Raw genomic sequence first — 12,724 nt, 5'->3', positions numbered from 1 at the left:
CCTACCCCTCTATCAAGAAAAACAACGCAGAGATATGGAAGGACAGTTGGGTGGCCTCCAGTAGTATTCAGATCATTAAAACTGTACCTCTGCATGCTCAAAGTCATGTGATTTAGAGCCCCTTATGGTGTAGCAAACAACAAAATGTTGAAACTTTCATATTTCTTTTGAACTTTATTTTGTAATTATCTGTTGTAATGGGTTACCAGTTTGACTGTGGTTTGCACAGTTGGCTGTGATACAAACTAGGTAGAAGTTAAGGGGAGGTCTTCAATAGACAATGCTTGGCTTTGGAAAAGACTGATAGTTCTATTTTACAAATGATAAGGACTTCCATGAGGGGTAGAAAGGCTATCAGCCCAGTTTCTCTTTCTACCTCCACAAGAAAAGTTCTTCACAGAGTTCTACCATGTATGCTGTGCTTGCCCTGCTCTCAAGTAAAGCTGGTTTTGAGGCTAGCCCACCACAAACTGGGTGAATCAAATGGAAATATGCAAGCATCCTCTTGCTAGTTGCCGGGGTAACTGAAAGGAAATATGGACTTTCTTTATGGTGTGCCTCATGCACTGAGTAAATAAAAGTGTGTCTAACAGATGAAGAATCAACATAACTGTGTTTGAAGTATAGCTGGGGCAACTGCTAATATATGAGATACAGCACTGTTATTGACAAGCTGCTGGAGACAAGATTTTAAGCTTAGTATTGTTTTCTTTCTAATAGTTATAAATACCTCTCAATAGGAGTTGAGGAAAGCTAAGCAGTTAAAGAAACCAAACAACGATTAACCTTTAATCACTGGCCATGCTTCTGTTAGCTGTAGCTTTTGCATGGTGATAACTATCTAACAAGATAAGTGCCTGATGTTGTTCTGATGCCCATCTGTTGGGATGTTATTATTTGTTCATGGGGGAAAACAAAATTACTTTCTGTCTTGGTTTGAAAGACAGGTGTCTGCTAAGGAAGGCAGATGCAACCCCCCTTCCCTCCGAGTTATTATAATTTTGAAATCAAGGGGCTTTTAGGCAAAGATGTGGAAAATAGGAATAACAGTTCTTTATTATTATATATCTATATGTGTATAACCAGTCAAACAACAATAACTATGGCAGTAACAGCAAACAATCACAAACCCAGTCCCAGCCTTCTCGGCTGTCAGGCCCTTTCCCCTCGGGTGCAGTTCCGCTCGCAGCCGGCAGGGGCGCTGGCGGCTCCCTGTGAGCAGGGCAGGTGCGATGGTTCCCCCGCGGCTGCAGGGGGCGCTCCGGAGCGAGCTCGGGGAGCACGCGGCACCAGTGCCCTGGGATCCCGGGGAAGGGATGGAACAAAGGAGCTTCACAAGCCCCTGGGCAGCCAATCCCGGTGTCCGGCCAGACCCTCAGGAACAGCAGGCTGGAACGGCAGGCTGGAACAGCAGGGACGAGCACAATTCCTGGATGGCAGACGAGGTGTATCCAAACGGAGAACCCCCCGGAGGTCTAGGCAGGTCGGGCAGGGCTACAGCGTAGCAAAGGCTCGAAGCAGCGGTGGGGCAGGGTGGCCATGGCCTGGCCTCCGGCGGGGCAGGGAAGGTGGGCCGGGGATCCTGGAGTCTTTCTCTGCAGAAGGAAAAAAACAGCCAACGAAACAAACAGCTTCCCTCTCTGGCGTTCGGGGACCGAACTGCCCACATACCCAGGTGAAACAAGAGAGTAGCCAGGTGCACCCCACCATCAGTGGGTAGCTCTTTGTTTTCCTGAAGTACCCAGCAATTTGTCCTCTTAGCAACAGTATGGGGGGGAAATTCCTTTAACAGAAAAAAACTAGGAGAACTCCTAAAACCCCAACACTTTCATAGGGAAAAATTACTTTTCACATGGGAAAGGAGAAATGAGAGTATACAAAATGTTTTCAAAGAGACGAATATATGTTCCTGGGATATTTATGAAGCTCTGTCAAAACTTTAAGCTAAATTATAAGAACAAAAGTGAATTTTGTAACTTCTAGGAGTCTTGGCAACTGACATATTACACTGTAAAAGGTGCCTTTTAAGTGAGTAAGTCTAAAACATCTCTTACATTAAATGAAGCAGCTTTGAAGTACATTTTTGAAACTAATGAATTAAGTAGAAGTAATTTTTTGCTCACGCCACTTAATTTTAATCTCTTAGATTTGAGTTATTTGCTTTAAGCTTTATTGAAATACATCAGCTCAACTTCTCCCCTCTGTTGTCCACCATCTGCTGGTAATTTGGCATGTAAAGCACTTCCAGTTTATTTAAGGAAAATAAGAGAGTCTCTAAAATCTCTGAAAAATGAGAGACCTGTTTGTAGCTTTCTGACGACTACATTAACTTTGTAGAAATTACAAGCTTTATGAGTGTATCAATATTATTGATGATGAAATCCTATCATTAGTGTGACAAGCAAAATTGCAGTAAATTTTAAAGGTCTCTTTTGACCCATTCCAAAACACAGATATTCTCTATCATAAAGTAATCTACAAGGCCATGTTAACTAAGAGAAATATTCTGAAATAAATTGTCTATACCTTCGTAACTTGGTTACAAGTGGAGTGAAACTCTTATGCGCTGTTCCTGGTTCCCACTGCCTCCTGTGGAGAAGTGGTGGGGCTTGGGAGTGTCTGGTCTCAGGTGGTCTGAGATTCTGCAGTGATTCCCACTCATTTTTCTTTACAGAAATTAAAAATAAAAAAAGAAATCCAATGCAAAAAGTTGGTAAATGCTGGAATAGTATGAACTCAGTCTACATTCTTAAGTGTTTCCAATTTCAGTAGAATTCACCATGACTTTTTAGTATCATGTAAGAGGTTTGGAAGATATTTGTGATTTCATGTCCTTTTCTGGCTTGAGTGATGAATCTAGTTTCCTCACAGTGTCTTCAGCAGATATTCTTTCCAGAAATGAGAGACCACACATAAAGATTTAAGTCAAGAGAAAAAGAGTTAAATATAGGTGCTTAAAAAGTATTTTAGTTTTCAAAGTTGTACCATAAAAACAGAATCTCAGTTGTGACTTTTTAAAAACGTGCTAGGTTTATAAATATTGACTTGATAAAATTAATAACTGGTTGTATTTGGACCCTGAGATTTAACCCTATTGGTAGAATTTTCAAAAATTACTAACAGGGTTTTACTTATGTATTTATTTGCTTCAGTAGTAGTTATTATCACACTGATGCTAGCAGAGATGGATTTTTTGGAAGTGTCGAATTCTGTAGTTTAACAAGAGATTTATTAATATTTTTAGGATAAGCCACTTCTTGCCAGCAAGTTACTCAGCTTGATACATACGTATGTCAATGCAGAATTGCTTAAGTACCATAGATTTTAGTCTAAAATCCCTGTCTCTGTTTCAAGCTTGAATAAAAACTGTTCTCCTATACAGAAACTTATTTGTGCATTGATGCTCTGTAATTGTGTGGTGTAATCAAGGTGAAATGTCTGTAACACAGACTCTTATGCTGTATGCTGGATTTTACACCTTAGCTTCTATCAGCTACTTCAGATTAGGAAATCAATGTGTGTGAAAGGTGTATGCTATTGTCTTTCTCTACCCAAGTTACTGATTCAGCCCTCCTGGTGGTTTAGATGAAGTACACACTTTGGACTCCTAGTGTTATGGCTCCACGATCAGGGTGTGTAGGAGATGTGCTTCAACAACACATACAGTTGGAAATGATTGTAAAGGTTTAAATGACACCAAACAATTAAAGTAAGTTCTTGTGGGAATACTGAGCTCTTTTAAGAGAAATAGCTAATCCTCAAAGACCATTTTGCATATGAAGACTATAGAGGAATATTTGAAAAGTTGCTATGCATGTGATTGTTTTTGTGACTACTCAGTAAGTTCTATGGATCCTTACTGTTGACTTAAGAAGGGTGGCAAAAGCCTTGTTGCAGGAGTAATCTGGAAGCCCCTGCTGTTTGGAGTGAATGACCGTGCATACAAAATCCTGCTAATCATAACTGCATCTAGTGACATGCTCTCAATAACATCTTTGGAAACAAATGCTGCTTTATATCCTTGAATATACTGGATCGTTCTGCTGGTTTAGCTTACTTTTCTGTGCTGTTCCTCAAAACGATTACAGCTTCTGTGTGTAACTAATACCTAATTTTTGTGATTAAGTGTGATTGCTATGTGTCACAAAAGGTGTACAGTGAACTGAGTTTATAAGGGCCAGGGTCTGTTTTAGCTAAAAATAAACTGCTTGGGCGGAGGGGGGAGAGGGAGGGAGAGAGGGAGGAGGGGTGAGAGGTGAGGAGGGAATGCAGTCCTGGACAGCAGCAATGTTTTTTCTGCCAAGCACCACTGTGTGTGTCAGAAACGGCAAGAGAGGCTTCCCATTGGAGTGCCCGTAGTGGCCCCTGCTGGCTTGCTCTTCCAATGGCACTGGGGGTGATCGCTTCGAAAATGAGCATCAGAAAAAACATGCTGCTTGACTGACTCCTCTAAAACAAGCTGACTGCGAATATTTTCCCACTGGTGTCAGCAAAGCTAACTACAAGTGATATTTTTTCCCCACCTATGTGGGTTTGTAAAACAGTTTGAACATTCTTGATTATAATCACTACAGACACAATAGTGAAGTTTGTTTTAACAGTTTTAACTGAAAGAAAAAAGTTTCTTACTCACCTTGCATGTTTGTTTTCAGCAACAGGTATGCAAGATGATGATGCAACAGGGAAAAGGCTCAGAAAGTTAAGTGTTGGGCAGTATGACAATGATGTTCCTGGGGAGCCATCATATAACAGGTGTGGATGGATGAAGTCTCCTGCTACTCACCAGGCTGTAATTCCAGGATCACCAGTTGCTGTAGGGAAAACGAAGGAGGTAAACAATCAAGAATTTTTCACTAAATACTGAAGCAAGTGGCCAGTAGGAAGTCTTATGTTGTGTGTCCAAAATTAATGTGAAGCAATTGGGCAGTTGCATCATGGCAATAAGAACAAATAACTGCAGTTATCTCAAAAATGCAATTCAATGTTTAAATGCTCTTGTCTATTCTGTGTTCGCATGTTTTCAGTGTTCCAAGATCTCTCTGCCAGAACAGTAGATCACATTATATCTGATTACAGAAACCTTATGTAATTTGATGAAGAATGCCCCACTGTGTCGTAGGCTTAAGTGAGAATTATCACACCGTAATTTTGCTTCTTTGTGCCTTTTCTTAGATGGTTGTCGTACATTACCAAGATGAAATAGATGGGGGAATCTTCTCCGCAATAAAAAATGGAAATGAAGCTGTCACATTCACATCAGCTTTTTCCCTGTCACCAGAGATGACATATGGTAAGAAGATGTCTGTCTCTACCTACCTATCTATTTATTTATTTATTTAAATAGCACTTTTGACATTTTAGCTGTTACTGAAGAGCTGTTATTGCACTTTTCCCTCTTTCCTAGGTACAGCACCTCCACTATGTCATCAGCAGATTCCCTCCAGCCAAAAGATCAGCAGCCCATCTGAGCTGTACAGAACCATTCCTGGTAAGGTACCCCTATTTCCTAAATAATGTGAAAATGAACTGTGGATGAAGGCAATTAAGACAACAGTGGTTTATAAATAGGACATATACACAATGAATTTAGATGTGTAAGTCAGAGAAATGGATTTTAGCAGTCCTATTTTAATCACACCAAAAAGAAGTGAATAATGAAGAATTGTCCAAGAAATATTTAATGCCTTCCAGATTTTAACTGCCAACAGGGAGTCCCATGTTCACATTCATTGTGCAAATTCACTGTGGAGCAATTAGGCAGCTGCATCACAGAAATAAGATGAAATACAGCTCAGTGTTTGAGGCTATCCTTCTCTCGTTCTATCAGTTTGCATGGTTTCAACGTTCCACAGTGTCTCTGCTAATATTTGAGGATGTCAGAATAGTACTATCAGGAGACTTGAGTTCTTTGTGATTTTAAGCAGGTTTTGTCTCCATCTGAGGAAAGAGGGGTGATATCCATGTTGCCATCTTTCCAGGCAAGTGAAGCTGACAATACAGCTTGACAGTAGCTATGCTCAAGTCAAGGAGATCCTTAACCAGAGGAATGGATATTCTGGAGGGCTTTTTTGCCATGATACAGTTTGTAAATGCACACAGAAAAGCAGTTGGTAGTAGATGATTACATATTTAAAGATTTAATACGATCTAGCTATGATTTTTTATAATAAACGATTATTTTTGAGGCCTTAACTTTTTTGCTACTAAAAATAGCAGCTAAGCTACTGTTACCTGTCACCTTTTTTGTGCAAAATTATTTGAAAACACTAAGATTTAAAAGAAAAAAGTATTTCTGCACTGTATCAGAAAGTGCTGGACATAGCAGGAAGCCAGCTAACGTATTTAAAACCTGAATAAAAATCACAGGCATTCATTTTATGCATTCCATGATGTTCAAATGAAAATTCATGTATATTATATATAGTTTTACTACTTAGGCTATGACTGTCTTCTCCAGGAGGATCTTGATAGTAGAGATTTCAATAAATGTGATAATGGGTTTTGATGCAATAATAGTTATTGTTACGGTTTTAACTTAAAAAAACCCTTTATGTTTAATTTGCCTCACTTAATAGTGAAAAGCAAATAACATCAACACAGAATAAAGTTATCTTTAGCTATAGAAGAATCTTCTACCCGGTTCAAGACATCTTTTTATGGTTCTCCCTACTTCTAAATAATTAGTGGCAGATAGCCTCCTGAGGACAACTTCAGCAAATCAGTTATAGGTTGATCTACTGTAGAGGGATTCCTTGTGGAACAGGGGCATATGATACCCCTGGAAAAATTGGACAACCCAGGGTTGCTGAGGAAAAACCCCTGAACTGGCCCCTGGCTGCAGGCAGGCCTGGAAAGCACCTGGCTGCAGGCAGCCCTGAAAGTCCTTGGCAAAGCAATACACTGGTCGGCTCCCCCGCGGATTAGAGGCTGTCTAGAGGGACTGGGCGTGAATCTTTGCAAAAGTAGATATAAGTTGGCATAGTTGAACAATAAAGCGGAGAACGATGCTTAATCGTATTGGTGTATGTGTCGTTACTCTGGCTAGCTCTTCAGCACTCGAACCCCCCAAAAATCTTCTGAACACTTTGTTGTTAAATGGTTTCCATTAATGTTGTTAAGAGTTAGGACTTGCCCTGGAAAAATATTTGGCTTTCAATGTATTTCTCTATTTTGATTCTCTGCTTAATTCTAAATGCTGTCATCTCTCAAATGCTGGTTTTAGATACTCAGTTAATGGAACACTGAAAATAATTATTCTAATTATTAGAAAAGGAGGCAATTCTTCCTTTGAGTGCTTGTTTCAAAATGAGGCTCAGGTGTACTGAATGCTGCAAGTTAAGTGCTCATCTCCATGCAGCTTTGGTTTTAGCTGTAAACGTAAGGTACTTGGACATTAAAGGTGTTAGTTGTTACTTAAACATTAAAGGTGTATGAAATGGGTCAGCTAGAAAACATGCAGTTAAAAAAGACCTGTTAGCAAGCATTTCTCAGAAATGTTAATTGGGTGACTTTCCCATCAGAGTACAGAAATGTCTATTGTCAGAGGCAAGTTAGAATCATACTTTAAATTTTAAAAAATTTTCTCTTTTCCCTTTGCTTCTCCTATAGTTATTGCCTCTATCTACAGTAAGTACCTACTTGCTTCTGTGTCTTCTGATTTCTTCTGCAAGAAGTGCTCTTATTTCTGCTACCAATCCCTAATTCATGCCCAGAGCAAGAGCGTTATGTTTTGTGTGTTGAAGAGGCCAAGAATCTGAAGCGAACAGAAACAGCTGTTCCTGTGGTTGAGACTGCTTTAATGCACATACCACAAAGGTGACTCTAACAGTGTGTACTTTACAAGAGTTCTTAATAGCCTTGATTTTAGTACTTTCCCTTGCAGCCTAGCTCTTCTTTTAAATGCTTACATGGTCTTTGTTTTGGTAAAAGTTGGGAAATATACTGACTTCTTCAGAAATTTTCAACAGGTAGAGGCCTTTTGAGTCATGGACTCCAGCGTCTTGATTTTTGCCATTAAGATATTGCCACTTTTGTCTCAGTTCAGATCACCCTTGAATTCAAAATTGCTTTGTTATGCATCTCAACTTTGCTGTTTATCTGCTTTTTAAATTACCAGTGAGGATGCTGTAACCTGGTTGCCAATTATCTAGACATATTACTGTTTTGTTTCCTCCCTGTTTCCTTGTGGAGAATAGCGTTCCGTGTAATTAGCACTTACCATATCAAGGGATTCTGTTGTGCTTTTAGAAAAGCATGAAAGTATATATTTTAAAAGAAAAATACATGGTTTTGTGTATCCTGTAGTCAAGAATTGCAATGGCATCCAGTCCGTAAGTTTAAAAAGTGATAAAATTCTCTCTTCTTTAAGTTATTCTTGTAAACTGTGTATCTAGTATCTTGAATGCATCTGATTTTTAACCTGTTTACTGAAGGACATTGTCTTTAATAAAGCCTTATAAAATGGAGCTCTGTTATCCCTAGAAATCTTAATTTTCTTTCCAGGCAAAACCACTTTGCTAGGGAAAGTCAGTGAAGTAGTGTTATGTATCTGTCTCCCTTACATTAGCTATGCCCTAACTCTTCATTCTCCCTGTACATTTATTGGAGATGTCCTGCCTGTAGGATTTCTTTTCAGAGCCTTGTTCTTTATCAAACAGGTGTAAATTTAACCTCCCTCAGTCTGTGTGCATGCAGTCAATTTTGTGTCAGCACTGCTGCTCCAGTGATCACTTGCTGCCATAGTTTCATTGCCCTTTTCTTCACTTTACATAGCTTGAAAGTAATACAGCACCCACGGAGTTAATTCTGAATTTTCTTTGAAAGACACCTTGTTTCTTGAGATGAACCTAAGTAGTCTATAAATTGGCTAGTGGTCTATAAATTGGCTAGTTTTATAAATACCCCTCAAAAAATAGGGCTGCTCCAGATAGAACCCAGATACAGCTCTCTGGAATATCACAATAGCTGATGTATATCCCATGGGAGGGAGAGTCCCACATATCAGTGAAGGAACAGAAGCACTATTTGTAGGCTATTTTGAGGCTTATAAAGGCTCTTTTGTCTCAGACAGCAGATAGCTAATTGAAGTCCCTTTGTATATAGAAGTAACAAATAAAAGCGTAGCAAGCTCTTTGCCAGGGGACTGAAGCTGGCTAGCTGTCCTGCCACTCCACGCCTGAGGCTAGATGTGATTAGCTGCCCCTTCTTCAGCCCTGGTCAAAGCATAGAAAGAACTTTGCAGAAGTCTGCATTAACAAACAGGCACTGTCTTGCAACAGAAGGCAGGGATCTGTGGAACAAGGGAAGATTGTCTATAATCCTTTATCAATGTACTGACAAAGAGAAGACATGATGCCTTTTTTTCCCATCTTTTCTGAACAGCCTAACTAGACTTGTGTAGTTCAAGCAGTGCAAATGATGGAATGAAAGCATTGCTGCCAGTGTAAGGAATCTCTGAGCCTTCAACCATGTGTAAGGCCTTGCCTTTTCATCTCTTCCATGGAGCTTAGCCTAGATATTGTACTCAAAGCTTGTGTATGAGCTGCATCTGTTCTAAAAATTTTAAAAAGGGCAACTTTTCTCCTCATGCCATCGTGGAACTCTTCAAGACCACACAGTGGAATATTTCCACAATTCTTCTCATACAGACTCTGTTTTTATTTGACATTGTAGGCCTAAATTCCCCTCATTGACTAACACAGACTTACTCTATTACATCATCCAGTAGAGTGATGAGTGTTTAATAAATCTTTTGGGAGGCAAACCCACAACCTAACAGCCTCATTATTGCATAATTCTATTACTGATTAGAATTTTATACTGTTGTGATTTTATACTATTATTCCGGGATTGTAATTTCTTCCAGTTACTGAGTTGCAAGGGAAATGATACATACCGCTTAATTTTTTGATTAAAAAAATGTCAGGGTTCTAAACTGAAAACATTTTCCTTGTGTCAGGACGGTCAGTAGCATTGGGAATAAAAGTGAAACAATTTGTGAAAGGGAAAAGTTTCCTGTTTATGATGGGCAAAAACTTTCTCTCTGTGAAAAGCTTTCATATAATATTCATTTATGCCTGTCTTTCTCTACTCCATTTACCTGTTTATGTAGGATATACATGTCCAAAGCAAGTAATAGGTACAGAACTCTTCCAGACATCTGGGTTCATTTGCTTAGAACATACGTGATGGTTATGATAAGCTCTGTTCTCCTGGAAACATAGGTGCATTTTCGTTTTTGCTATTGCAGTTTTGTGTTTAAGTTTTTTTGGATGTTTTGTTTATTTTAGTGGATTTTCATTTGTTTGTTTGTTGAGCCTATCAATGAGATAAAAAATACAACTAGAGAAAGGAAATTTATGATGTTTAATGCAAAGCAGATACACCAGATTTCTGTTACGTTTTTCATCGTCCTGCAATTGCCCTTGACATGTTTATCTTGTGGACGAATACAGTGCTCATCTACACCATATTTTTATAATTGAACAGCTAATGTTTCTTAATTATTATAAAATACACCATTTACTAGTGCATAAGAAGCCTCCATAGGCTTCAGGAGCAAGCAGGAAACTATTTGGATCTCCTGTTGGGATTCTAACACCATGAACTTCATGAGGGCTTCCAGAAAGAGCATGTGGAATGCTGTAAAGCATAATCATAAATGTTCAGAGACCACTTATTGGCTGTTGTAAACACTGAAGTCAATATAATGTACTATGATCTATCACACTTTTTCATCGCTGGGTTACTTTCATTGAGACATTCAGCTCAGTAAAACTAATCTTTATACAAATTTTTTATTGCATGAAGGTTGGATATGATGTATTTTCAAGTCTTCATTGTCACAGATCTCCTTCCCTTTGTGTCACTGATTATAATAGAGTTCTTAACATATCTTTCAAATACAGTAATGGAAATGATGTATTTGTTTGGCCTGCAGAGAAATAAGCAACGCTTATTATCAGTGATTTCACTCGGGTAGTCTAAATTCACAGCAAAGTGAATTTATATTAATATTCCATCTCATGTGCTGAAAAGCTTAACCATTTAATTTAGTTTATATCAATCTGAATGGTGGAAAATATCTTGTGACAGTAGAATGAAACTGAAACTGAAAATAACTTAAAATACTTGTAGTCTATGTCTGCCTTTACTGAGGGGTATTAACCGAAATACTTACAGTATAAATGTCTACAACTGAGCTGTTCGGTAATCAGCTTTAATTGAGCATTTTTTTCCCCCCACTCAGTTCGGCTAAGATTTTCATGGGAGGTACTCTCCCCCTCTACACTACTTAACTTCCCAAAGCTTTAGAGATTAAATGATTTAGAGCTTAATCCATTTAGCTAGCTAGATATGGACAGGTTTTGTTTACAGCTATGTTATGTGTTTCTACATAAAACTTTAAAAAAATCTGTACATACTTTAGCCACTCAGTAAACATTCTAATATGCCATTGATTCAGAGGAGAAAGGAATATAATTACAATAACTGAATATAAAAAGCTAGGGCATGCCAAGTCCATGCCAGATATTATGTGATGGTAAACCAGTGGGATAATATAAATATGTGGGGTTTTTGGCTGATATGTTAAAGCTGACAAAATAAACCACTTTCGTTACTGGATTTTCATAAGAAAACTCATTCTCTAAGATATACTCTCTCTTCCATTGGTTTTGGATACTCTAGGTTGATCAAATATTCTGGAACATGAATACATTTTGTTTTGTAGCCAATGTTGTATCTGATCACAGACTCAAAAATTCTTCACATCTGATGCTTATGTCAAGACAAAGATATTTCATGATGAATTGTTCTTACAGCTGCACGAGCTAAACTTCTGGAAAGGGACACGGTCTGCTGTGACCTATATGTTGAACATCATGTTGAACATGAGAAAAATTCAAGTGCTGCAGATGGTCATGGAAAAGGCTCTGCTCGCAGAATGCATCATCTAGTGCACACGTATATAATTCCATGTGCAGCTTCTCTATAATAATGAAGAATTTGAAGGAAAAAAAAAAAAAGAGAAGATGGATTCTTCAGACATTACATTGAAGAGATGTTGTGAAAGTATTCACTGTCTCCTCTTCTTACCCCCCTTGCTTTTGTAGCAGGATTTTCATCTGGACAGAAACACTGTGGTCATAGATCAGAATAGGCCTTAAACCATATCCTGCCCTGTTGAAACTGCTTTGGAGAAAGTATCAGATACTGATTTGGAAAGACTTTGTTTTATACTGCCTGTTTAATTTTCTGTGCAAGTATTTATTGCTTGTTTTGTTTTGTTTTGTTTTAATTATGACTTTTCATTCCATGTGGGCAAAGTGCTGATAGATATGTAAATCAGAGAACTGAGACTGTTCCCCTAAAAATGGCCCTCTCAGAGGGGACCTGGCACTGCCTGCATTATCAATTTGAACCAAGACACTTCTGAAAAGTTATATGGAGTCTTCTGCCTAAAGCAGCAAACGTGAATTAAGTTTTCTCACAGGGAAATGAGTATCTAAGTGGTGGGGACCCTAACTACAGAAACAGGCTTTCTTACTTTCTTATCCATTCATTTTGTCCTGAATTCAAATGTTGAACTGTACTAAAGAAATGGCAGATCTTCTGACAAAAGAGTTTTCCTACAGGAATTCATATGAAATAAGGTTTCTAGCTTGGGATATCTTTGAAGTCTCTTGCCTGTTATTTGTCTTTCATCAGTGGTACCTCAACAAGT

At 38.5% G+C, this 12,724-nt stretch overlaps 1 protein-coding gene across 14 annotated transcripts in view; it reads left to right on the top strand.

Moving 5' to 3' along the window:
- The window catches only part of TNS3 (tensin 3), a 219,277-nt gene that overhangs the window by 165,009 nt on the left and 41,544 nt on the right, over positions 1–12,724 (top strand). For all 14 annotated transcript variants that reach the window (XM_039548564.1, XM_039548558.1, XM_039548563.1 and 11 more), the window contains 3 exons: positions 4,653–4,831; positions 5,173–5,290; positions 5,405–5,488. In XM_039548564.1, the coding sequence (XP_039404498.1) occupies positions 4,653–4,831; positions 5,173–5,290; positions 5,405–5,488 (381 nt within the window). The remainder of the gene's footprint in view (positions 1–4,652; positions 4,832–5,172; positions 5,291–5,404; positions 5,489–12,724) is intronic.

The sequence above is a fragment of the Corvus cornix genome, chromosome 2, assembly GCF_000738735.6.
Source record: "Corvus cornix cornix isolate S_Up_H32 chromosome 2, ASM73873v5, whole genome shotgun sequence".
NCBI lineage: Eukaryota > Metazoa > Chordata > Aves > Passeriformes > Corvidae > Corvus > Corvus cornix.
This window is presented reverse-complemented; position numbering and strand designations above follow the sequence as displayed.